The 26,937-nt window shown below is 44.5% G+C and overlaps 1 protein-coding gene across 2 annotated transcripts in view; it reads right to left on the bottom strand.

The window, feature by feature from the left end:
• prkd3 (protein kinase D3) overlaps nt 1-26,668 on the bottom strand; it is a 36,028-nt gene extending 9,360 nt beyond the window's left edge. The window contains exons 1-10 of one of the 2 annotated variants that reach the window (XM_086274968.1): nt 26,301-26,668; nt 24,980-25,611; nt 8,068-8,206; nt 4,086-4,217; nt 3,399-3,556; nt 2,318-2,513; nt 2,156-2,233; nt 1,892-2,078; nt 927-1,050; nt 646-723 (exon numbers count right to left, since the gene is read on the bottom strand). In XM_086274968.1, the coding sequence (XP_086131094.1) occupies nt 646-723; nt 927-1,050; nt 1,892-2,078; nt 2,156-2,233; nt 2,318-2,513; nt 3,399-3,556; nt 4,086-4,217; nt 8,068-8,206; nt 24,980-25,255 (1,368 nt within the window). In that variant the 5' untranslated portion in view covers nt 25,256-25,611; nt 26,301-26,668. The remainder of the gene's footprint in view (nt 1-645; nt 724-926; nt 1,051-1,891; nt 2,079-2,155; nt 2,234-2,317; nt 2,514-3,398; nt 3,557-4,085; nt 4,218-8,067; nt 8,207-24,979; nt 25,612-26,300) is intronic. The other variant, XM_086274969.1, reaches the window with a different exon arrangement.
• Nucleotides 26,669-26,937: the final 269 nt, after the last annotated feature.

Here is a 26,937-nt window from a genome sequence, read left to right as displayed (position 1 = left end):
CACATTTCACTCAAAGCGAACACTGAGGATTAGAAAAAGAATCAAAGCCAGCATTCAACAGCTCGCAGCGTGACTTTTTAGAAATGTTTTCCCTTCCCTAAAATAAGAGCTAATCAAAACTCTTTTGTGTGACAGACGCAGTCTGACATTTTCTTCAAAACCCCATTTAAATGTCCCATCTCTGCTGTTAGTGATACTGAGGATGATGAAACGCAGAAACTCCGAGACTGCGACCCTTTCACTTCAAGCAGCGAAGAGACCAGGCGGCATTGTGAAAAACCACAGGGGGAATTTCAGTGGGACGAAGTGACCACAGGGTAGTTTACAGTTGTGAAGCGGCAGCCTTCAGCTGAGTCACGCGGCTGCCACCGGGTAGATTTTATTTACATATCACTCATAAGCATGACAGACAGCCTTTATACCTGAATATGAAAACAGATCTTTCCTAAATGACACGTTTGAATCATAAGACAGTAGAGCGGGTGAATTCTGTCTAAGCACTGTGGGGATTTTCATGATATAACTCTGCACAGACTGGACGCTGCAGCTTTTCTGATATTCTTATGAATAATAGTTCGTCGCACCAGATCGAGCTGAAGCCGTGGTTTTCCAAGAACACGGCAGAAATAATAGTTTTAATCTTACTTTGTAGAACTTGGCTCCGGTGTCGTTCTGGAAGAGACTCAGGCTTTTGCTGTCCAGCCTCCAGTAATGCCTCTTCCGCTGTTAAATGGAAACCCCGAGTTAGTCCTAGTGGCAAAATATGGACCACCTACCAATATTACGGAAGTTCAAAATTTTATTTCACAAGGAAAATACCTCGTGTGCTGATTTCAGCACATGTGAACAGTTTCCCCAGCATACATTTAGGGCAGAGCCGTTTCAGGCTAAGCTCCTCTGTTGGGCTTTGGGGTTATCAGTCTTACCAGGTTGTCCCTGCTCGTGTAATGAACCATCCAGCCCTCCTTCACCACCGTGGAGCTCCGCCTCTTGGTGTGTTTGATGGACTGGACCACCCGCATCAGAGGGATGTTGGTGCTAGTGGAGGGGCTGCAAACATAAAAGGAGGTTTTTTTTTATTTAGTGATGATTATCACAATTACCGTAACTCAGAGTTATGATTTCATTAACGAAACACTATTCAGAGCACAGCAGGTACTTCCTGAGACATCCCTCATACGAAGTGAAGCGCTTTTTTTATGTTTTACGTAACACTCTAGGAAACATCAGACTCTGCTGCTGCAGCTGGAGAATAAACAGAGGAGTTGGAGCGTTAGACCTAGTAGTTAAAAAATAACCCCAAATTCCCCAGTTTAGATCAGAGTAGCAACCTTGAATGTCTTCCCCTCCTCTTCTTGTTTCTGATCCCTTTTTACTCAATTGTTCGATTACAGTAGAGTAGAACAAAAATACAAAAATGACATCAGAAACCAGGACTGGGTAGTTTGCATGAACTCTGACATTCATCCCACATCAGCTGATAGATTAGCCACCTGATTGGCCAATCCACCCTAGCTCTTCTTTTTAATCCCGTGTCTGACTTGTCTTCTAGGAATAATCCTTGAAGCTCTTTTCTGAACTGAGCGGTGTCTGTTCTATGTAAGGACTGCCTAGAGAACAAAGAAGTTAGTGAGGCTGATTTCTATCCCTTGAAAAAACCCACAAACTATCCTAACGGTCCCCAAACAACAACTTTACTGACATGAACTCAGGTGGCAAAACTGGTCAGCGTACAGGTGAGGTCGCCAGATGTCGTGTTTATGAAGGAAAGAGTTAAGCAGTCGTCCTTGTCCCTGGTGTCACTGGTGCCTCTTAGTCTCCATGGAACATCAAATGTAAACGACTGCAGTTTTGGGCTACAGCTGGCCTGGATTAACCAGTATGTTCATACCTAATAGTCTTGATGGGCTCTTCATCCTTCTCCCTGTCCAGCAACGGCGAGTCCATTTCAAACATCCTCTCATCCGGAGTGGATGGTTCATCTGGATCATCCATCCCTCTGCCACAATCCATGTAATTACTGTCTACCTCCATTGTATCCATGGTAGTGTCTGAGTCCGGCCCAGGGCTCGCTGGCTCTGCACAAGAACTTTTATTAGAATTACAAATATGAGAAATAAACAACTGTCAGTTTGAAAGATGATGTAGAACTTACCTCCATTGAAGTCCACCTCACCTAAACAGTCTCTTGGTACCTTTGAAGCACAGCGCTTATGGCAGTTGAATCTGCAGTCTAGGAAACAAAATGTTATGATAGTTATGGTAAAGCGCTGCTGTTCCACGTCCTCTGTAGCGGAATCTTCATTGGTCAGCCTACCTTTACACTGCATGCCCTGGCGGAAGAGACCTTTGAGCAGACGCTTGCAGTACTGGCAGATAGTAGGACGAGTGTAGGTGTGAATGGCGAACGTGTGTGGCACCTTAACCCGTGTCTTTTCCATCTTATCCATCCAAATAGGCCGGCCGCTCCAGGACGGGATGCGCTTCCCTGCCTCCTGATGGGACCTCTGCTGCTGGGGTTGGATGGGAAAAGGGGAAGACGGGGGGTATTCGGAAGAATTAAAAACCATATGCAGGAAGGAAGCGAAAGAGGAAAGATAAATAAATAAGATAAAAACAGAGGTAGAAGAGCCTCAGAGGGAGTATGTGAGTGACAGACAAAGAGAGTGAGTAATGACATGTGAGTAAAAGACATCAAAGAAAAAAGTGAGTAGTGTCTGCGCTTCTATTGGTCCAAACAGACGATCAGATTTGTCACTCTTGCCACACATTAGAGTTTAGTTGTGATTTTTTGGTGGATAAATGGAGCAGTCTGGAATCTGTCAGGAATGGAGTTTTCTTCACTTTTTGCCAACAAGTGAGCAGATACATAAACTTGGACTTCTATGGACTTTTAATGTCATTAACATAATTACATTTCCTGGTGACCTTTTGGAGAGACAAAGACAAGAGGGGAATATCTCAGTGTGGGCTTATGCAAAAACGGTTTCGTAAGACCTCGCTGAGGATCTCTCCACAGAGCTCTGTGCAGCACAATTCAATTTTCTGCATCAGTGGTATTCTACAACAGGGCCCAGGAGGTTCACTCGTGGAAAAGAGCCACATTTGATAAGTTTAGAAACATTTAACAGTGGAGGCAGAGCCTGTGAGCTGCATGTGGATTGCCTGCCACACATACTTGCTCCGAATATGTCTCTCTTCCTGCTTCTCCCTCATTTGTCTTCATTTTTTCCATTTAAGACAACGCTTCAGTGAGTTCATTTTACATATGGATAAAACAGTAATCCTCACATTTTCCCTTCTGTTCAGAGAATTCGCAGCTACTAAAATTCCTCTACGCTGCTCTTTCTCTATCCGAGCACCTTCATCCAGTCACACTCACAGCAATCCGAGCTTACCTCATCCAGGACAACCACTGCATTTTCAGCAGGTAAAGGTCGGGGGACAGAGAGAGATGGTCCAGGCAGTGAAACATTGGACAGTCGCCTCTTCCTCACACCACTACAGTTATTTGGGATCTTGAAGGCACAGCGCTTGTGGTAGTTTAGCCCACATCCTTAATAAAGCAAAAAAACAGATCACATTAGTTACCGAACTCATGGAAAGATGACATCATCGTAAGAAATGCAGTGAAGAAACGTCTCATTTTGCAAATCAGCCACAAGATGGTCCTGCTGATAAACAGGCTTAGTACGAGAATTTATGGCCAGGAATGTTTCACTGGTGAATAAATCTTCTCTCTTTAAACTTAATTCGCTGTCAGCGGAGAACTTGACACGAAAACACAAGAACATATTTCAAGTATGATTCAACAATGTGAAAAAATGTAAGGAAAGCGAGCGCGACATGAGTCCACTGGGATCTGAATGTCAAGCATTTCAACGGCTACTGTGCCTGCGCCACATTGTTCTTGTTTGCCTCTATATCTCCCTGATACAGTTACAAGGTCAGATATGTGGTGTGTTTTTGGATCTGTGTTTGAGTGCGGATGCAATAAAAAGGAAGGTGCAGATAAAGGCCAAGTTCTTGGGAATTTGGTAGAATTGATCCAAGTGTGAGTGCCACTGTGTGCGCGAGCGTCTAACCTTCACATTTAAGCCCCTGCCGAACGAGACCCCATAGCATCTCGCCACAGTAGTCGCAGAAGGTGGGGGCCTTGTAGGAGTGGACGTAAAGGGCATGGGGTCGGATCTGGAAATCTTCAACTGTGGCTTGAGCTAGAAACAAAAAGCAGAGGTTGTTTGAGTAAAGATAGAAAATAGAAAAGTTCACAAAGAAACTTATAATCTAAAGAAAATCATTAAAGATGAAGAATAAATATTTTTGAATACATTTTTTTAATGTAAGTAAGTAGGTGCATGTGAGCTTGCACAGGGAAGATCTACTCTACACGCTCCACTTTCTGCACATAAACACGGATGCTATGTCTCACTGCTGCAGTAGAGGGCATCACATCTGCACCACACGAGCGTGATCGAGTGATAGGGCACGCCCATAAGACACCAGAGACATGCATTTTATTCCTGTTTGTTATTAAGAACCGAATATCGAATCAGCAGAGCCGTGAATATGTCTCTCTTTCTGTTTCTCTCTTATTTGTCTTCATCTTTTCCACATTTCTGTGTCAAATGAGACACAGTGAGTTTGTCGCAACAAGACTTGGCTAATCACGGCTGTGAATCATCAAAGATGTGAAGATGAGTAAGATAAGGCTCATGCTGCCAAATATCCCTGAGTGTGTGACTGTGCCTCCTCTGTTCCTATGCAGTCACTTATGTGGCAGCAGTGACCAGCGAGGGGACGGTTAATATTTACTCTTGGGTTAAGCAGCAAATGTGCTAACGCCATTTCGTTGTGTTTGCCGATGAAGGCATTTTCAGCTTAAAAAAACAAATGTGAAACGTCCTTTGCTTAAAAGCAGCATCTGATATGAGTAAAGACGGGAGGAAACAAAAAGGCAGTTGGTTAAACGAATCCGATCTCTTAATTTGAGCAAAGAATGCAGGACAGGTCAAATGGGAAAGCAAACATTTTGATGTCATAATCCCTGGAATGGAAAATATTTACAGACATTTGCAGGAATATTAAAGATCTGAGACAATTCGGGGCGGCTGTTGAGAACTACAGCGGCTGGTGGGGTGATGTTGGCAGTTTGGGAAGAAGAGGAGAAAGAGCTCAGCGAGGTCACATGTCGAGAGGCGCGCAGCTTTCTCACACAGACACATGAAAGGCAGCCTTCATGAGCTTTCTGCACACGCGTCTGCAAAACAACTGGCCACTTCTTAGCAGTCACAGTGTTACGTAATGGTTATCGTGCTAATAAGTATCAAACAACTCCAAACATAAACTCGACACGTTGTTTTTCAGAGCGCTTCTCACGAGCGGCGGGGCTCGCATGAATGTGCTATCTGTTCGCTCGGAGGCACCGAGTTTCCATTCGGAGTCAAAAGTTTCCATCTCACAAAAACAAGTTAGTTATATTTATGACAAGCAGAAGGTGTTGTAAAATATCAATTTCACGCGGCCCGTGGCGGTGAATAAGGGGCTTGTGAAAGTGGGTGGGAATTTAGGAGGAGTGAGAAACAGAACAAAGGGACACTCGGTCAGGCCAAACCTCAAACCTCATGGGCTGAGATGGCCTGCGCAGCGTCCGCTGCATAGGGCCGCCCCGCACATCAGAGCGTGTTTACACTCCGCGGGTCTACTACAATCACTTACTGCAGGAAAAACAAGCCTTTTTCTTTGAGCTCGCAGCCAAGAAAAAGCCACTTCTGCCTGCTTCTTGCAGAGAAGGAGATATTCAGACCGTCCTTCTCCCACAGCCGCGCAATCCAAAAACAAGCTCGCCGAGGAAAAACTGAATGGAGACGAGGACGAGAGAGAAACTGCGCGGTGGGAAAAGGTTGTGTTTCACACGCAAAGATCAAGCGTCCGACATGCAAAGCGCCTCTCAAAAAGAAGGTCGCGTTCACAGACTGTGAGATGAAGCATGTGTCCATGTGTAGCAAATCTGAGATCTTCTACAGCCGTTTTCAGCAGGTATGTCTCAGGTTATAAATCGCCTGGCTCCACTGTTGGCGCTAACACCTGCAGACGGATTTGTTCAGGTAGGGGGGGGATTAGAGCGAGAGAAAGCGGGGAGGGAATTGCGAGCCACAGAGACTGACACAAAAGAGAGCACAAGACAAACACAGACAGAAACAAAAAGAAGGAAGTTCTCCAGTCTTTAGTCTACATTCCTCAGCCTGAAGTATCCTCAGATCCTGAAACTATACAATCATCCCCTGACTAAATCCCTGCAAACAATACTGTCAGCCCAGGAGAGAGGGGGGAACTCGGCACAGGTGGTGTCAGGTGCTTCCCAGTGGAGGCAGATGGAGCAGCAGCACAGATTGGAGCAGAACAGATATCCTAAGCCATTTGTTGGTCTCAGCACCGCAGAGGAAGCCGGCTCATTCATCGCAGGAAATAACAAAGAAAAACCGAGCACCTGTGTAGTTTTGCAAAGGTGGAAAATTATGGAAAGAAAAAACTCAAACGTCACACAGAAAGCAAGTGTTTGAGAGGACTGTCTGCTTGTATTCGTTCACTAATGACAGAAAATTGCTCAAGACTAATATTTATTTTGGGAGAGCACAGCGGACGCTCACAACAAGCATCTCAGCCCCAACAGGACCCCCGAACAAGACACAAAAGACCGTGTTTATGAAGGTGTGGCAACGACGGCTGGGCCCAAAATTAAAAAAAAATAAGCTGACTCGAATACTTGAAGCGTATTACTTTCAGACAATTGTTTAGACTTTGCAAACACGTGGTTTATACTGCTCGGAGGAGTTTTATATTCATTTTTCTCCTGTTTTGGAAGTCTAGAAGTCTAAAACAGCAGCAACACTGTGCCAGCAAACACACTGCACTGTATCACAGTTTGTATATAAGAAAAGACTGAAAAAACTGGGCAAATTGGAGGAAGTGCGCTGCCAGATTTAGAAGAATTTGGTTTATAGTATAATCCTCTAAATACATGAACAAGTCTGCTGCTGGGTTTATATTAGGGGAGTCACTGCAGGTAAATGGGTCACAACTTCCAACATATACCACAAGTAAAGCAGTTTATCACGTATGCTAAGACAATCATCCGTCCTATTAAAACCACTCAATACGCTGATGTCTAAGCTGCAAACAAGACACGTTTAGATATTTTCCTAAAACAGAAATATGAACACTGGATGAAGCCAAGCTCAAAATTTTTTGTTTCCTTTGTTGAATTTAAGATTTAAAAAATCTCATTTTATCGCTCATAAATAAAAAATGATATCAAAAGGCAGGAAAAATAGTTTCCACCATGTTTTTAGGAACAGAATGTTCAGTGAATCCGTCTCTGAATAAAAGCTCTACAAACCCTTCAAAATCCCGAGAATATAAACAGAAATAACGCTGCGGAGCTTGGATGGATGTGAGATATCTGCCTTGGATAATGAGCCTCTGTATTTAGAGTTATGAGCTGTAAAATTACACACATTTTTTCTTAAAAGCAGTATTTAAGGTAAAAAAAAAATGTAAGTAACAGATAGCATCATCGTATTAAGGCTAAATACGATCACTAAATATGCAAATCAGGCACAAGCTCAATAATTATACATTAATTCTGCATAGACAACGAACAGAAGAAGTGCAGTAAAATAATTATGTTTGAGAGCAGAAGTCCAATCATCGAATATCTGTGCTTTTGCATGAAAAAACTGTGTTTGCATAAAGTCATCATCAGTGGCTCAAACTGTAACACTCTTTGTCTGCAGCTGCATTTAATTAAAATCAGTCCACATGTAGCTCTCACCTGAATGTGGCCGTAAGCTAAACTATCTGGATAACTAATCTGAAATGGGAAGTTTTATTTTCTACTCTTCAACAGCGCAGCTCTAGAATGTCTTTTTTTCCTTTACAAATATGCCAACTAACATTTCACTTAATGCTATTTTGACCTCTTAAATTAGAGGATGGAAAATGTGCATACACTGTACAAACACATTTACGGTGAGGTGCGAAATGACATCAGACTGCTTTGCATACCAGAAAGCACCACCTCAATGAGGTCTCCTTCATGGATGTCTTCAGCTGCAGTCAGCCTCTGCAGGATGTTCTCATCGTTTAAGTCGTGGCGGAATAGCAGGATCTTGTCGTACATGCCAAAGAAGCCGCACTCCGGGAACTGGAGAGAAAGGGAGATACAACAAAAAGAAATAAGCAAGTTTAACTGTAGGCATAACGAATACCGGTAAAGTTAAATGTCCCGAGACGCGATGCCCAGTACGTGGACATTTATGGTTATGCTCTGCAGTGGCTCAAATCTAATACAGAGCATTTAAAAAGGTATGGATCAGCCAGCTGTCTTGATTCTTTTTCAAGCACGCACACACTCACATTATGTCAGTTCCAGCAGCTTACATCACCGCTTGTGTGCAGTATTGTGAACCCAGTGGCTCAGGAAGAGAGCCCCTTTCCTCCCTCAGAGTAATCGACACTATATACTTGGAATAATTCAGTACAGACTAATTCAAAACGAGTGGCTTGCATTTAAACCCGTGTGTTCTGCATTGTGCACTTTGAGTTTTCTGAGTCATCTATTAAGACGAATCGATGATGTGTCTGCTTTAGCTGTTGAAGTGTTTCCGCTGGATTTGAGCAGCTTTCTACTATAAGATGAATCACCATTATTCAAGCGTGTCTAAAACGCCCAACAGCAGCTATCACCGCTCACAGCGTGTTGACCAAAACAAACCTTGACAAGCTGGTCGTGAACTGCAGCTGAGTGTGCGACATAAAGTCACATGACCAGGGAAAGGGGCGGGGTAGAGGGTGGGAGAGGTAGACGGGGAGAAGGAGAAGGTAAACATCCTGAGAGGAGTTCAGAAGAATCAGCATACAGGAAGTGCAGCGCCAGTCAATACTGAGTCACTTCCTGTGGTGAGGGCAGCCCATAACCTCTTAGAAAGCCATGTTCTTGTCACAGGGATAGGCCTATAATGAAAATATCCACTGTCCATGCGGCGAAACGGCAGAGTTTGCCCAGTGTTGTCGTGCTGTGGCTCCGCAGCACGTCTGTCGTGTTTAAAAGGAGGAAACGCCATCAAAGGTCAAATCAAAGTGAAACTTACTGAACATCTACTTGGCAAGGATCTCTCCTCTTTGCTCAGACTTTTCAAAGCTCAAAGGAGAAATGCGCTTTGAATACCAGGAACCTGCGCAGCATAACAACACATCTGCACACCTGACACGGCGGAAAAAGTCCAGCGACCCTCAATGAATTTTCAAAGCTGTCCCTACACGGATTGGGAACTGTGACGCTGTAGTTTAACGCCAAGGCAAGAGCCCAGCCTTGATGCCAAGTAGGTTGGTACTGAAGAATCCACCAGCTGTTTCCCCCTGAACCAGGGTCACATTCAATGGGCCACACAGAACAATGCCACTGTGTCCTGGGAGTACCAGGGGTTGGTACAGTGTCTAGGCACAGGACACATAAGACACCTGGTGGCTTATAACTGCCAAGAAACACAGAGAGAGAGAGAAAGCGAGACAGATTGATGGCCTGGGGAAATCACGAGTGTATCACATGACTTGTGTCAACTAAGCCAGAAGGATGAAATGCCTAAAGGTAAAAATGTAAATTCTGCAAAGCAACCGATAACCGATGGTGCTTCAGTCAGCAGTGGAATACAGATGCATTGTAATAAAGGAGCTGGACCCCTGCCCCCAACATGCACTCGGAACTCCCGCTGTGGAGGGGAACAGTGTCCCCCAGGGGAAATTATACGGCAATGGTTTTTTCCACTGAAAGGCCCAACAGTGGGGTGCTTACAAAAGCATTCATGCACTTTCAACAGGCTCATTCCAAGAAAAAATTAAATGTCTTCTAATAACAAAAATTTTCAAATATGGTAGTGTGCAAAAGTCTTGAGCCACCCCTGATTCCCTTTCATTTTATTATGACATTGGCTGCTTTTTCTCCCATTTTCAGTCCATTTTCACAGGAACGTTATGGTTTCCTTGTTAAAGCACCACACAATCATTCGAGCATAAAAAGAGCGCCTAAATCAAGAAATGGACTTAGTACGCATCATTTGTTCTCATGTCTTCATCTGAATCTATGGAAAATGATAAAGATAACACAACTTAAGTCAAACAAATAGTTTTTGGAGCTATTTGCTGAAAACCTGGAGTATCTCAGGATGGTGTGAAATGTGTCCTTAAAAACATGAAAGGAAACAACAAGTGGAGGACAAAAGATGAAACAGCAGGCAGGCTTAAAAACCTACCTACAGCAGCTCAGCAGTATCTGAAGGTCATGTGCTTATGAATAAATAAAAATAAAGCCCAGTAAAGACCAGACACGGGACCTGAGAGATGAGACTTTCATCGGAAACGACTCAGTAGAAGGGGAGGTCAGGAGAGAGCTACAACAGTCAGTTTCTGTAAAGCACGGTGGAGGCGCTGTCATGGTTTCTGGCTGCATTTCATCCCGTGGTGTTGGAGGTGGGCTTATCAGCGTAGAAAAGCACCATTAGATTTTGATCCAGCATGCAGCACCATCTGGAACCTGTCTGATCAAACTGGGAATCATCAGAACAAAAGAAGTTGTAGCATGTGCAGCGACAGCCTGGATGTTCTCTTCCTGTTCTCCAGATGTTCCACTTTTGCACAAAATGCTTGCTGCTCACACGTTAACACTCTCGTTGGCTGACTACCTGTCAGGACAGACGCCTCCCTCCTTATTGCACGCTGGGCTAATTTTCCCCATGACTCCATGAATGACAAATGTATTTCTATTTGTATCCCTACTCCTGCTCAGTCATGACGTAAACCTGTGCACTGACCTCACAACAACAACTACGTGGCAACATAATCCATATATGAAGACTATTTCAGTTATATTCAAACTGCATGAGAAGCTGATTTTGCTCAGAGTGTAAAAACAAGGCACGCGACTGTAGAACGAAACCTTTCCAGCTCGATGCCTCGGCTGACATATCTACATCCTAATCCTGTCACGCTTTCAGGTGATTAATGCTGTATGGCTCAAACCATCAGCACCAAAGGCGGGAGGAGGGGGGCATCCTTCCTGAGCCGGCTGCAGTGTCACGGTAGGGTTTTCCTCCACCCGCCTGACACGCCTGCACTTGGACACACAAACACACGCACACACAAAAGCTGAGGTTGATGCCCATATCTAGCCAGCTTGAGTCACCTCCTCTTGGCTCCTCGTGCAGCACTTTCCACTGTACAGAATGAGTCCCATTCCAGAGCATCTGCATCTGCAGGCAAGAACATAGCAGCTCCAAGGGCAGAGGACATTACTTTTTTCCATGCCCTACTAAAGTAAGAGGAAGCCTATGGTACAAGAACAATAGACTGGCAGGTTTAGGACAACGTTTTAACAGTTTGTTGTTCTGATCGCAGGCGTAGAGGGAAAGCCGAAGGCCGACCTGCGGGTGGATGAACGTATAAAGCACTGCATTTATACATTCTCTCCTTCCCGCATGTAAAAATAAACCATTCACCTCCAGCGTGTGCCTGTGCACATATACGTCCTTACACACCATCACCCACACATGCTGCTGCATACATTTCCGAAGCCCGTAGTGACTAAGCACGTCTTTTGTCATCTTCGAACGAGAGTCCATTCAGCCGAGCAGCCGCGACCACACACGTACACCAAAGACCCCGGCGAGGAGAAGCTGTGTGAGGTCCACAAGTCAGGCTGGAAAGACAAAGACAAGCTTTTGTTAAACGAACTAATCCGCCATTGATATGCTAAATCCTGCTGTAAGGAAAGAGGGTAAGAGGCAGGAGATGAAGGAAAGAGCAGGACAGATTTGAAATATGGTCCCATTTTATTAGAAGCCAAAAACAAATTATCTCAAGACGGCCAAGAAAAAATGATCTGACTGGAAAAAGAAAAAAGGTGTAGCTTTGAGGAATATTGATGCTTATTCCTATCAGACACAAAATGATAAATGAGTGAAATGAATCACAAGTCGTAGCTCATGTATTCTGTGCGGCTGCTGTACAATTCCTGCACGAGGGCCTCAGTCACAGAGGACAATGAGTTTGTTGTGAAACAGGATGGCGTGCACCTGATTATGTGGTTAAACATTTGTGTTTCGCTGCATGTGAGGGTGAAGCGGCGCTAAGAGCATCGCGCAGGCTCTGACAGATGGCCGCGTGTTCGCAGTAAGGAAAAGCATGCAGCTTGACCTCGGGCTGCCTAACACCTTTATTGGTGTGGCAGCGGGCCAGACAGACGTGGAGGACAGCGACAGTTAAACGTCCAGCTCATCATCGCAGCGCCGGAGATAAACGTTGGACGATGGAAACAATGCTGCTCGTGTGCAACACGCAGCACTGCACAAGAATGCAGAACTGCAAACCACGGTTATTTTCATCTAGTTGTCATTTTCTTGATTAATCCTTTGATGCTGTGGTTTATGGAAAGTAAGAAAAGTATGGCTAAAGTTTGACAACGCTGACGTGAAACCGCATATTTGTCTCATCGACGCTGCAAAATGTACGGATACTCAGGAAAACTGTAGAACTGTAAAATACGGAATAGCTGACATTATAATTATTATAGCCAATTTCATTCATTCTCATTCCAGCGTTTCAGGGCACCGACACGAGAAGCTTTCTAAATACTCTTCCTGGCAAAAGGATTATAAAATGCCAAAATTTTAAAAAAGGTCCTGTTACATCTGGCATCCCATGGTCATGTGAATATTTCTGGATACTCTGACTCAAACGATTGTGCCATTTTTCCTTATAACACTGCAAATAACTAAATCAGATATGGCCAGAAGCAGGATAGTTTAGAAAAAGCAAACAGAGCCCAGGTCTTCCAGGTGTCCAGATTCTTTCTGCTTTTCTAAAAGTCAAACTTCACCTCCCTACATGAGATATGAGACTGAAGTCGGTTACTATTATTTAGCATTTCAATCAAATGGTCACCTTAAGAGAAACAAAATGCTAGAGCGCACGGAAAACTTTACATCCAGCTTGGAAACTGTAGATGTTTCCTCTGCAATGTCCTTGAGCAGATATGTACTTAAAGGCCAGGGCAGCGTTCTCCGGTGTAAATGTGAAAACTAATGGATTTTCTTATACTGAACCACAGATATGTAAAAACATTACAGAAGCAAAGGGTAAAAGATTATCTAACCTCCAACACAACCTAAAACGTTTCATCGGGATCCTTGTGAAACATTTAACCAGAGTCAGGAGGTAAAAGACTCTTGTTTATTTTGCTCGAGGTGGCAAGATAAACACTGTCACAAGATCGGCATGATACAAGGTGCTTTTATTCAGCAGATAAATAAATCTATTGACTGATAACCTTGCTAAGGCACAGATCGCTGTGGCCCAGAGACACCGAACCAGAAGACACAAGACGATGTTTTCTGTTGCTCTGTATCTGAGCGAGCATCATAATGAGAGGCCAATAAGAAAAGACGGCATCTGTTCAAACTGGGTTAACAGCTACAATCCTGACTTGATTCATTCTGATGCGTTGCACATTTAAAAGGCAGCGCGCGCTGTGCCGACGAGCTCCGCAGTCTGTTGTGAAACCGACAGACTGTAGTGAGGATTTCACAAATAGGACAACAGTGTTTTCATGTCAAAACAATGGGGAAACCATTGTTTGACTTTGACGTGCTTTTTAACTCCCACAACAGAGGAAAATACACTTCAATACTTCAACTAGTCCAACGGCTGCATTGGAAAATCCAATTATGTGCTCACACGAATCTTGGAGGAAAGCTGTGTAATTACTTTCTTCGAGTCACATCAAACGCGATGTGGAAACTTTGTTCATTTATTAAAGTCAACAGTGGAATTGTATTTGTTTTCATTGCACATTATTAATGTAATACCAGGCAATTTTTTTCCACACAGCATGGCGCAAGTCACTCATGCACTGCAAATTACAAGAGCGCTAGATGTGGGCAACGACGGCAGCCAAATAATGAATTTGTCACTTGGACGGATGCGTCAGAAGAGGGCATGTTGGAAACACTCTGGCTTTCCACTGTCTTCTGTAACATTATGTGTTTTGGCTCCTCCAGTAACAGTTTCCATTCACTTTAGCTGAATGGATTCACTTTGATGGTGAAGATGTCCTCACAGTATCAAGCTAATTAAGTAACGTGCTTCTTACCAGGTTTATGCAGCAGAGAAAGTCTATCCCACTAAATGCAGGAAGTAAGAAAAGATCTTGCGAGTCAATTCGAGCGTTCCCATAACCACCAATACATAAACAAACAAACACATGAATGAAATTCACATGCTGAACGACACATGTTGCATTGCACCTCTGAGTGATGTCACACACAAGGAGCAAGTGCAGTGGAATGAAAACCCTTTGGCTGCACGAAAGGAGGCGTGACGCTTTTGATATCACGGTATTAAAGGAACAGATCGACATCCCATCCTGATACTTTCAATACCGGAATCAGGTGGAAAAATCTAGCCTGGATCTGTCCAGGCTGAGCTTCATCTCTTAAAGCTGTAACGTCACTGATTTTCAGGCAACTTCAAAATAAAGCTGGAGACGACCGAGTATAAAGTCGACCGATTTAATAAGGCAAAACATTTTCATATAGGATTATTTCTACATGTTTCAGAGACTCTGTCATCTATACAGAACCAGCATGACTCGACTGAGCTCGAATAAACGGTCCACGATGAATCAGGCGAATGCACAGAAAGTGCTTCGCTTCTGCTCTGCAGCCGGTGCACGAAACCGTCCGAGTGCATGAAACCGTCCGAGTGCACGAAACCGTCCGAGTGCATGCCTGATTTCTATAGCAAAACTGTTTGCTCCTCCGTTTGCATGCACAGGCCAAGAACAACACGCTGCAGCTGGAGGCAGAAGTAAAAGTGGGTTGGAAGGGATTTGAAAGGTACGTGCAGCTGACTGAAGAAGCACTCCCCTCAAATGGTTTACACTCAAGAAGGAATCTTTGCACATTTTTTTCAGATTAAGCAAATGGATCCCACCACTCTCCATAACATGTTCACGATGTGTTGGCGACGTCCGCTCCTTTTCTACTGCAAAAGGAAGACTTCACTGGGGGTAATCGACAGAAGCAGCCGCATGCAACGGAAAGGAAACTCACGTGGTGAATTAGCAGCAAGAGAAGCTGTGACTTTCTCACTCTAGAGGCTGACTAACGTGTTTTCTTCCATGTGGTCGCATACGACTCATGGTTCATTCATAGCTTTTACTGCATGAGGCTGTGTCATCATGGAACACAGCAGCAAGTTTTTCATATTAATAGAAACATGCCTGATTTTGTTTAAATATATCTGACAAATTTCAGCATGCATGACACAGAAACACAGCTCCTTCAAAGCCCTCGCAGCCCCCACTTTGCACAGAAGACAGACTCACTCTGCTTCTTTGTGCGGCCGCAGTTTGACCAGCGTCTCTGGACACTAAACAGCTTTTCACCCTGTGTACTTTCACATAAATCTGCGCCTGGTTTAGCCGTAGCTGACACGCTCTGCAAGATGATGAATGCACGGGTCTGAATTGGTGCCAAACGTACAGATGCAATTAATTCACTGCTGCTTTTCTTGTTTTTGTAGGTGGAAGGCTGTGTGCGTATATCTGTGTATCTATGTGAACATGTGTGCATCTACATTTCTGGTCCGGACTAGGAGGAATTGCAAGTCTAACCACTGAGTTTAGGTCAGCTGCCTGTTCCAGACCACAGCACAGTGGAAAACTCTACACCTGTCATTCTAGACCTCTTTCAATCACCAAGAGACTCTGGGAAAGCTATACCCCTTACCCGATTTACATCAACCACAAAAGCAGAACGTCCTCCTGCTTTTATCAAACGTAGCTGTGAAGCACTCCAAAGAAAATCCTACAGTAATTTCAGCAGGCTCTTCTGGATGTGGAGGAACAATGCCCTTCTATCGTTATTTGGCCTTAAGAACAAAAGCGCTGCAATGAAGTCGAGATAATGGTGGTGAGGTCACTGCTTGGTTACTAGCCACTGTATCCTCGACGAGAGCCAGGCGGCTTCCAACCGAACAACACCAAGTTTTTTTTATACATGCATGACAGAACCTGCCTCATCCCTCTTCAGTGACGCATCTCCAACACGTGTGGGTGTGCGCCAGCAAGCATCTCTGTGTGCGGGTTTTATATGCAACAGCGCCCAGAGGCCAGGCATAGGAGAGGAAGGCTGAGTCACAGGATCTAAGGCCTCGCAGGAAGACAGCAGTGTGATCTAAGACATGCTTGGCCAGGCCCCCGCACGCCACTGATGAGTTATTGCTCCGTTGCGATCCTCAGCCAGCACCTCCACCCCAAAGATATACTGCAGCACATACTCCATCTCCTCTCTGTGACCTGGAGAAGCGAGAGAGGGCCGCCAGATTCACCTCCACAGGGGGCAAATAAACAGGTGAACCTGGGGGGGATTTTTGTGAGATTGATGGCAACTGCACTTTCTCTTGTTCTGCTAGAGCAAAAGGTCAGAAGGTGTGCAATAATGGCAGGATGTAGAAACAGGCTGCTGTTGCTCAACAAAAGCATTAATAATTGCTGTGGGCTCTGCAGCAGAAAGTAGCTCAGGACTAGCTGCATAAGCTTTACTTTATTCCCGAGTAACAGTGAAGAATTGCTTTTACAGACATGCCTTTGTTTCACACAGTTTCGCGTAAATGTACCTCTGAAAAGGGAAAACTAAAGCTAAATAAGCAGTCCGGCCGAATTCCAACACTCTAGCTGTCACCTCCTTCAAAACAGCCACCGAGAGGCAATTTCTCTAAATGTTTAAACACGCAGACAAGAATAATAGCAAGTGCAGGGTAGAGAAAAGCCATTTGAACGCAGGCACACAAAGTGAACGGGCTGTGCTGCTCTGCCGACCACAGCAGATTGGAGAGCAGGAGCAGAGAGAATATGGAAACAGGGAGCGGCTCTGAGGGGAACTAACCAGCAAGCACGGCTGAAGAACGAGACAGAGTGACAAAAGGAGCCCAAATTAAGTGGCTGACTGCTCCCCTTGCATTCAGAAATGTTCAAACAAACCAAACTTTTCTTTCCCTTTTGCCTGGGGTGCTGCTTTTTCATAGATGTGCATTTCTTGAGACGTTTCCCAATTGTAAGTCGGAGAGCTTGTTGTTGTATTCTTGTTGTATCAACATGTAATTTCACTTCCTCTGCCACCTTCCTATCAGTCTGACAGATCACTCTCTGCACTGAGACAGGAAAGGCAAAGAGCGCTGAGAAAACAGCAGCGAACAAGACACTCTGTGACGTGCTCGTGCTGCAGGGATCGATAATAACGCCAAAGTGATACGACTGTACGGCCACTGCGTGTCAGTCAGTGACGTGCACACGGTTCTGATGTTAACTGCTAAGGTCACAAACAAGCAACTTTCTGCATTTTCAGTTTACGAGCTCCTCGAGTCAGAGAAGTGACATTAGTGGTTAACTGCGTCGAGCGGACAAATGTGGTGTAGCGCAGAGTCCTCGTCACTACACCGGCTTTATCTGTTTCTCTTCAGCATTTGTCATGCTTGAAGTCCTCTAAGTATGCTGACATTGTCAGCAAGTGCAGTCAAGTTAGAAGCTGGTCAACAGAGGAAGGCCTGTTAATGAATACATGAATAGGTGAAGTAAGACATCCGTTATGCCACGGTAACAAATTTATGAATGGAAACTCGAGGAATCTCTCGGGAAGTGCTCCTAAATCACTTCATGTGGTTGGCTTTGCAAAGACAAAGTCACCAGCATGTACGAGCATTAAATAGCTCTGCGGTGCTCCTGCGTGCCACGTTAATATAATTGCGATGGAGCTCTTTGAGTCCGTATTAGCGGGGATTGGAGCGATGCCACGTTATCTCCCACCACTGGCTAAAATATGATGAAGGACATTTGAGCAACCAAGAAGCACAGACAGCCCAAGGCGAAGCCGTGATTGGTGGCAGAAGTGGCTTCTACTGATGGTTTTGGCACAGAACATCAGCCACGCAGTGCCCACAACCCCCTCTGCACCCCAAGCAGGGACTGCCAAGGGCTGTCCCAGCCTCCCCTGCCCCCTCTCCCCAGAGAGGACCACGCTTCTCCACTCTGTCATTCACTGACTTTTGCGGCCAGGCCCCGTGCTCTGCCTTGCCACTTTACATTTAAAGGAGAGCAAGGCGGTAGAAATGTGCACTGCAGATGGTAGAAATTACTTAGCTCACTTAACTTCAGAGATATTTTTTTTCCTTTTTCTTCTCTCTCTCCCTTTTCCACAAATTACTCCAAGACTGGGGAAATTGATAGATTCCTCGTGCACGTTGGCTTTTGATTTGTACATGGAGGACTTTTGTTCTTCGGCAATCCCATCCTGATATCCATTTAGCTGGCTCTATGGCTTTGGAATACGATAGCGTGCCTTCAAACGAACACCAAAATGTTGGGGAAAAGGCTAAAAGCCAAAAGTTTGCTTTACACTGGAGAGACTCGTTTTTCCTTGAGAAGAAGCTCAATGTGCTTTCCAGGAAACGTCTGGCCCTATGCAGATCACACGTGTGATGTCGAGACGTCCTCTGGGGCGAAACATGTCAGCTAGCTTCATAGGAACATTTACATGTGGCCTTATAGCGTCGAAGAAAAGCAGCGAGGGAGACGGTGGTGATTTATTTCCCATGTGTTTCGGTTAGCGCTGGTCGATGTGAACTGCAGCCTCCATTTTCCATCTGTGCACTTCTTTGATGCTGTTTTCACCTCTTATTTCCTTCCCCTTATAACCTGTTTATGTCTCCTCTGCCTTTCTGTCAATGCTTTTCTTCCAGAACGGGTATTTATGAGTTAGTGATACAAGCAAATAAAATAAACAGGTCTCACATTTGTACTTTATTACTGTAGCTGTAATCCTAAATGTATCAAAGACAGAAAGATACAGAAAGAAAGTGTTTTTTTTCTTTTCATTTGAAAGTTTTTAAATATGTAACAAACAAGGAAGTAAAAACTGCAGATTAATACGATCGTTTTGTAGCTTCTGTCTAAACCAGCAGTCCCCAACGGACCGGTTTATGTCCGAGATATTTTCACGGACCGGCGTTTAAGGTGTCGCAGAAAAATTCAACAAAGTAAAACCAGTACCAAAAAAAAAGATTTATTCATAACACGGGAAAAGACCCAGGGAAACCGAGTTAACGATAAAACTGATAAAAATGCTGAAAACCATAAATTTCACACCCGTACCGCAACTCTCGCGGCCCGGTACCAAACGACTCACGGAGTGGTACCGGGCCGTGGCCCGGGGTTGGGGACCGCTGACCTAAACAACAGAATTCCTGCTGTTGTCACCAGACCTGCAGTAAACTTCACTGGGCATGTAATGCAGCTAGGCCGGGGTCACAGGGGTCAGCCACATGCAGCTCTTTACTCATTTTCAGCATCTTTTTCAAGCAGTTATGTGAATGTGAATATAGAAATAACCAACGTTGTGGGTTTTTAAATAAAAAAAACGCCTAGCTTACTTTAAAATGTTTTCACATGTGCCTTATAGTCTTTTTCATTGATGTGTTAGCTGGATAGCTTCAGTAAAAGTCATATGCACAAACACTGGTAGCGCTCTATGGTGATTCTGTTGCAGTGTTATCAGCCAACATCATCTATTTGGTGATCGATCAGTGTGACTCGAGTCACTCAGAGGCACGCCATAACTTCTCTGTTAGCAACACACGTGTTTGAAATGTTTGTCCAAACCAGCTGATCCGAGTGTAAACGAGTTAAGTGAAAAACATGTTTATGTTCCATCTGTCTGAAAGAAGAAAACTACCAGTTGGTATATCGGAATATCGGATTTTGAAATCAACAAATCAAAAATGCTTCATCGGCTGGGCTCTAAAAGCATGGCATGTTCAAAAAAGTTCTAAATAACAGTGCTAAACAGTGCTGAAAGGTTTGAACTGCAAAGGTGACACACTAATTTACACGTAATCATCTGTTTCACTTTCACCGTGAGGCACAAATATATATTTTTTGGTCAAGAAAAAAAACAGCTCCTTTGGAAAAGGTGTTTTTAAAACAAAAACCACCAAAAAAACAATTATCAAAGCATGATTTATTAAAAAATTCTTAATTATTAATGGCAGTCAAAGAAAAAGTTCAGTATTAACAGGGGGAGCTACATAGACAGCTGTTTGTAGATCTGTGCAGTGCTGACAGGAAGTGCAAGGCAGGAACCTGTTCAGTGTTTTGTCACTGTCATGAGTGCGTCATGTTACGTTCAATAGCTCGGTTTATTGTTTGTAAAGCTCCAGCTCAGTTTGCTGACAGCAGTTTTAGTCATTATTCAAATCTTTCACTGCACAGCATTTTTATAATGTGCCCATGCTTCCTACAGGGCCTCCTGTGCGCTCAGCACAGGACAGATTCTATATCTCGCGGAGCCCGCGGGTATTAAAATGGCTCCATTCCCAGGCCTCGCTGTCCCGTACACGTACGAATGCAGACCAACACAAATCTTCTGCACTGTTGCAACTCAGTCTAATTAATCTTGGAGGAGAATTCTGAGCTGATCTTGTTTTCTCCGCCAGCTGTTACCTTGCATCATGTAAGTGATATTACTCAAAGGTTTAGAGCGATCCAAACCCTTCTGTTTTTATAATACTTTGCTTTTTTCCTGTGTGTTGTCCAACACGGCCCATTTCTGACTCAAAAAGGTCTTTGTCTGGCTAATTACAGAGGCAGCTGCAGAGCTCTGAACCAGAGACTGGGAGTTACAGTGCTGACAAAACCAATGGGGGAACCTGCGGCTGAGGCCTTTCATTGCATTTTCAGCTGTAGTGAAAAAGCATCAACATCCTAAGGGCTAAATTAAAGTATTCATAAAGCTAACATGCTCTCTTTCCATCTCCAGTGCCAAATAAAATCTAATTTCCTTCCTCCTGCTAAACTTTATCGTCGCCTTTGATAGAGAAACTTTTAACTGATGCCAAGTTCCCCTGTAAATTCAAACATATCAAACGTGCTGCTGCCGACATTCATCAGAAAATTCTATTGTTGCACTAAATACAGTTGAACAGGAATGAAAACTAATCTGTGTTAACCGTGAAATCGGCATTACAGCGCTCCTTACAACTTGTCAAATATTCACTCCGACCACAGCAAGAATTTAGCCTCACGCGTCTGAGTTTCATAACACTCGAATCCCACCCATACCCAGGAACATCACATCATCCTCCAAAAATGCCTGGGCAAAGAAGAATGCTCTGTAGCTGACTGGCTCACCAGGCTGACCAGCTGGCTAACTGGGAGTCGTGAACTTTTGTCCCGACGCTGCTCCCTTTGCTGGCTGCTAGAGAGGACTTGGGCGACACCAAACAGGAAGCATTCAACAACTGGACGCTTTGGATGTTTATCTCACGCCATTCATCAAACCCCCAAAACCAGAGGAGTCGGGACCCGGCTGGTGAAACAAGGCTGTGATCAGGGAGCCATCGCGGGGTTAGATCTGGGCTTCTTCGTACCCTGACAGGGGTTGGTCTCCTCCACCCTACGGCTGGCTCCCCTCCTCCTTTCTCACAGTCTTCAAGGAGCCTGGCTTAGGGTTGATGCTCTTGTGCCAAGTGGTGACAATAAAAAAGTTACACTTTTAAGCATTCAGCAGATCGCAAGAGCAGTGACCACAAAAGCTGCTCTAAAAGACTGAACTTATCAGCGTCAGGGTGCGCAAGAATAAGGTTGACCTAACCACTATAAGTTGGTAATTACGAGCCAAACCGCTACTATCAAAACCAACTTCACATCAACACAGAGAACAGAAAGAAAATCTATTCTGTAGAAGCAGCCAAGTCATGTGGTTGGTCGGGTGTTTAGCAGGAAGAAGAATGAGCCGAAGAAAAACTATACAATGCGCAGCTATTATAAAAGGTTGCACGACCCCATGTGAAACAGAGAGACTCATTCAATACTATAAGGATAGTTTACTAAATATTAACCTTTGAGGCATGATTCAGAGCCACAGCTGGACTAGAAATACAGTATATTCCAGATAAAAGTGAGCTCAAAAGGAAAACTATAGCAAAGTAAAGCACTCTGCTGATCAGAAAACAAGTTTTTCATCCTTAAGCTATGATCACAAGCTTTAAGGAGATACCAAAGGAATGTGACTGCAGATTTCACGATACCCTCCTAGAGCAACTGCAGCAGAAGAGTGTTTGTGCAGAGCGATGCGCTGCAAGCATTTTTCTATCTTAAATATTAAAGCACATAACGTACCGATTAGAGACAATATGTGTGTCTAAAGAGGCAGATCACATAAAACCTTCACAACAACCTGTAATAACAGCAATAATTCAAAAGATATTCTGTTAGTGGGACTCATTAAGTCCTGGTTTACTAATCAAGCCGGTCAGTGGGAGATAGGAGCTGGCTGTCTAAAGGGAAAAAACCCTGGCTCAGACAGCAGACAGTAGGGCATCGACTTCTTTATGCTATCTAAACAAAAGAGCTCAAGGACACCGCTGAGAAAGAAAAGTGGATCCAAGTTGCCATCCCGCCCTGCTGGCACAGCGGCCAGACCTGGATGATCAGCACAAAGGTGGACAGACTGTGCAGCCGTTTGAATACAAATGTATCGACTAACAAGACGTCAATGTTATATCCGCTGTGGTTTGTAAGCAACCAGATTCTACACTGAAAGCTCACAACAGCTGACACAGCAGAAAGGCTGACACTGAACTGCACAGATCTGAGTTGGGATAAGCATCCCTGTTTGTTGCATGGCTGAGCGGTGAGTCACTTGGTGAAGCAGGCCAGCTCTCAGCGGAGGAAACGGCACCACAGAGGGGGAATACGCTTCCATCCAAACTCCATCTCCGCGCAGATATTACAACATAAAGTCGAACGCTTTTTCCTGCCTCGGCCGCGCTGACAGACACCTGAAGTTGTGCTGACTGGAGACATCCTGGGACTGCTGTCAACGGCTAGACCGGCTAAGGTCAGAGATCCTCAGCTGGGAAAGTTGGCCGGGATGAGCGGACTCTGTATCGCTCACCGCTGTCATGCATATTCTAGAAAAGAAGGCAGGGATGGACTGAAAGCACACAAGGCCTACAGTCATATTTTCCACTGATATCAAAGCCATATGGCTGGATTTCATGAAATAGTTGAAGCAGTGCACTGCTTCTGGCAGTGTTTAATAGAAGCACTGCACACTAATGTGGATGAACAGACTGGATGTGTTCTGTGGTGATGATGTACAGTATATTATGATGAAAAGATATACAGCGTGGTCAGATGTTTATAGGCTCGCATGACTGCTGGCCATAAATTTTATAATCACCTGGTACATCTTATCAGACTGCCCGCCATCTTTGAATGAACGCATGTGATACAGAGATAAAGCCGGACCTTATCTCGGTTGGATCTCAACTCAAAATGCAGGCGCTGCACTGATTTTCTTTAAGGTGTGTTTCTAAAGCATCGTGTTTCCTCACCTTTTCCTGTTGCACATTCTGCACCAATATGTTACGAGATCCATGCAAATTTGTGCAGCGATGAGATTTTCTGCTCTGTGAACCAGAACTGTTCATAACCAGCTAGCTAGTGAGAATCAGCAGACCTCGTAAAGAACAACAACATTACCCTGCTCCTCTGGAATGTCAACTTGGACAACACGAAGCAAAGGACGCGGGCTCGGCGCACACAGCTCCCGCACAGTCTCCCATTTGTTCCACACAAATTTGCTCCTAATTCCTTTTTTTTTCCCTTTTAATTGTAATTATCATGACTTCAAAGACCAGCGCGGCTCTGACCTACATAAATGTTCAGATTCTAGTGGCTGATGAAAGTGCTTTTTTTAATCACCCTCTCTTTTTATGCACTCAATGATAATTACACACACAAATGGAGTAATCATCATTATTTGCAAGAGGTTAAACATGTGCATGCACACAGAAGCCATTTCATTATTCCAATAGGCTTTGCATACTATTAATCCCTCACAACTGTTAAGTACAGCACCTATAAGAGCACCTATAAATGGTTAGAAACGCCACACATTTAGCAGATAGATATGAACTACGATTTTTTTCACTGTGCAAATACAGTGTTTAACTTTCCAATTTATACCAAATACTATTTTTGTCCTTTTTGTAATTATTATATGATTATGGACAAGAAAACCACTTCACATGACGGCCATAACATCTGGGGTACTGCGGCTTTGCTGTGCTTATAATATGAGGTTGTTTCAGATGAAGGAAATTAAAGTGTTTAACCCTCATTCTTACTTCACACATTATAAAAAGAGCCCACACACGCACATGCAGTATGACTATAAATTTCTGACCAGTTTCACCACAAAACAACAAGAACATAGAAAGTAAGGCGAGGTAAACGCGCCACAGCACTCGTTTGTTGAAAGATGCAACCTATACTTGTGCTTAAAGCCGGTTCTTCTGCTGAGGCTGAACTCCTTCACCAATACCATGTGAAAAAAAATGCTTCGAGATGCACAGCGGGCACAAAACCACTTCATATATGCGCGTGCATATGAGTTTGTACTTGCACTTGCATCGTGTCCAGTGACCTTACACAGCAGCATAAATAACAGGCGCTAGTAGACCGTAACTGGAGGAGCGTCGATGCTGTTGTGTGCATGCTTCTGCGGCGTTTGACTCATTGGGAGCCACATGGCGCAGATGTCTGCTTTGGAAAACAAAACCAAAACAGATGAATATGGTAGGAGATGGCAAAACACATGCTGGTGCTTCGTCACGTTGGTCCTCTTGAGCCTCTGATATCACGGCTGCACTGTGAAAAACAAGCTCCCTGCAGATAGCGAGCTTGTTTTTGTGCAATACACTTCATTTCAGAAGAGATTAAAGAAAACAATGAAGGTGAAGCACGTCCTTTATGACAGAAAATAGACTGTTAAGTATAATAAAGAATGAATGAAGACGTCCCTACCTTCTGATCCACTATGGAGCACACCAGGTCCTTCACAGCAGACAGCGACAGGTCACTGGCCTCCAGGTTCACCGTCTCTCTGGTCAGTCCGATCTGCAGCAGGAAGGACACCCCATGGAAAGAGCTGCGGGAGCTGGTGGGGCTGGGGGCGTTGTGACTGCCGTTGGACAGCCGTGTGTAGATGGGTCCAGACGGGGTGGATGGCAAGGACGGGTGGTGCAGATGGACAGAGTGGAGGAAGGCTCGAGGTAAGGATGGGGGAGAGGAGGCAGACATTGGGTTTCTTCCAGTTGCAACGTAAACGTCTGAACAGTGGAGGAATCAGTGAGGGCTGGCAGAAAAAAGCACAGCTGGGTTTCTGTGGATGAACTCCTGGTAGGGGGAATCTTTGGTCTTCATCAGTAACAGTCAGTTTATTGTCAAAATGATACTGTCCTTTTCAAACTAACAGCCTATCCACCCGCTGGAGCTCACACCGCCCGAGCTCTGTCACCAGACTGACAGGTGATGGAGGAGAAGTGTCTGAACAATACGCAGGCCTCTGCAGTGAAATCACAGCAACACACTTCATATCCTGGAGTTTTGTTCCTTCTCCTTAGTGAAGTCAGTAATCCACTCTGACCACAGGAAGCCTGTCACCACACACACGCACACACACACACACACACACACACACACACACACACACACTACTTTTTAACGAGAAGCATTCTCATATCTGAAAACAGTTGTGAAAAGCATTCAGGGTGTATGAATGAATCAGCTGCTGTTCTTACAGTGTAAAGACGCTGAGCTGGATTCACTAAGAGGACGTTTCATTTTACGTTTGTCACAAATCTTTATTCAGAGCTTTTTCAAATCAAATATAAAGTCATTTATTATTATCTGCAAGGTTCGGAGCAAAGCACGCCCCCAAAGTTTGGGGCTTGTCTATAATTTCAATTATTTTAAATTTTCTCGCTACATTTCTCGACTTGTGCTAACTGTGAGAAAGTTGTAAGTAGGCGACTGTACGCGAGCGCGTAAAACGCCAAAACAGCAGGCCACAAGACGCGCAAACGTCGATAAAGGGCATCACTTGTGTGTTTGTACGGATTCAAACCCCACAAACATCTGGAACCGAGGCTTCTGAACATCTGCTCCCCTCCCACTTTCGATTGGCTCGCTGGCAGAACACAACCCGAGCCGAGAATGCCAGCAAAACAAGTTATACAAGCCCCGAATCTGCGCTTTCTGAGCCTGGCCGCTGAACACTCTCTCTCCCGGTACAGTCGGGTTAAAGCCAAACGTCGAGTTAAACGTTTCTTACAGGATACTTTACCTTCGCTCTCGGCGCAGGGCGCTTTTCGATCCATTGTGAGAGGGCTGAAGAAACTTTTCGACTCCATCAAGTGAGGGAAGCACAGTCGGAACTTTATTCTTCTGCACTTTGTTACAAGTCACACAGAAAGCACTCCGGCACAGCCCACAGCTCACACATACTAACTTTAGTTTTGCAGCGAGTCTCGCTGAGACGAGCCGCTCCGTGCATTAATTTTCTCTTATCTTTTATTCCAGATTGTAAATTCATGCGCATCTTATTATCCTTCCAGCTGTGACTACTCCCCCTGCTCGACGAGAAAAAGAGCAGCGACCGTCGCTGGGGCTTGGAGTCTTTTTATTATGTCCGCATAACTGACTTTCCATGAGTGGGGAGGAAAACTTGAACTACACACCATGTGAAGCAATGGCGCCTCCGCTCGAGCTCGAACCAGTGCGCATGTGCCTTTTCTTTTCCGTTATTTCAACTTGGTCATGCCAAAAGAAAAAAAAAGAAAAAAAAACTTTACTCCACATGACCCGGATCGAATTGTAATAAATGGCTCTCCCAAGTAGGAAGCAAGAGTCGCAAGGGGACACTGAAGGAGTTCATACAAGTCGAGGTTTATTACCTAAAGTGCGCTCGGCTTAAGATAAAG

This window comes from Aulonocara sp. 'chitande type north' Nkhata Bay, linkage group LG19, assembly GCF_057382095.1.
Source record: "Aulonocara sp. 'chitande type north' Nkhata Bay isolate Kocher_YH1m ecotype deep benthic linkage group LG19, A_spYH_male_GT1.1, whole genome shotgun sequence".
NCBI classification, from domain to species: Eukaryota; Metazoa; Chordata; class Actinopteri; order Cichliformes; family Cichlidae; genus Aulonocara; species Aulonocara sp. 'chitande type north' Nkhata Bay.
This window is presented reverse-complemented; position numbering and strand designations above follow the sequence as displayed.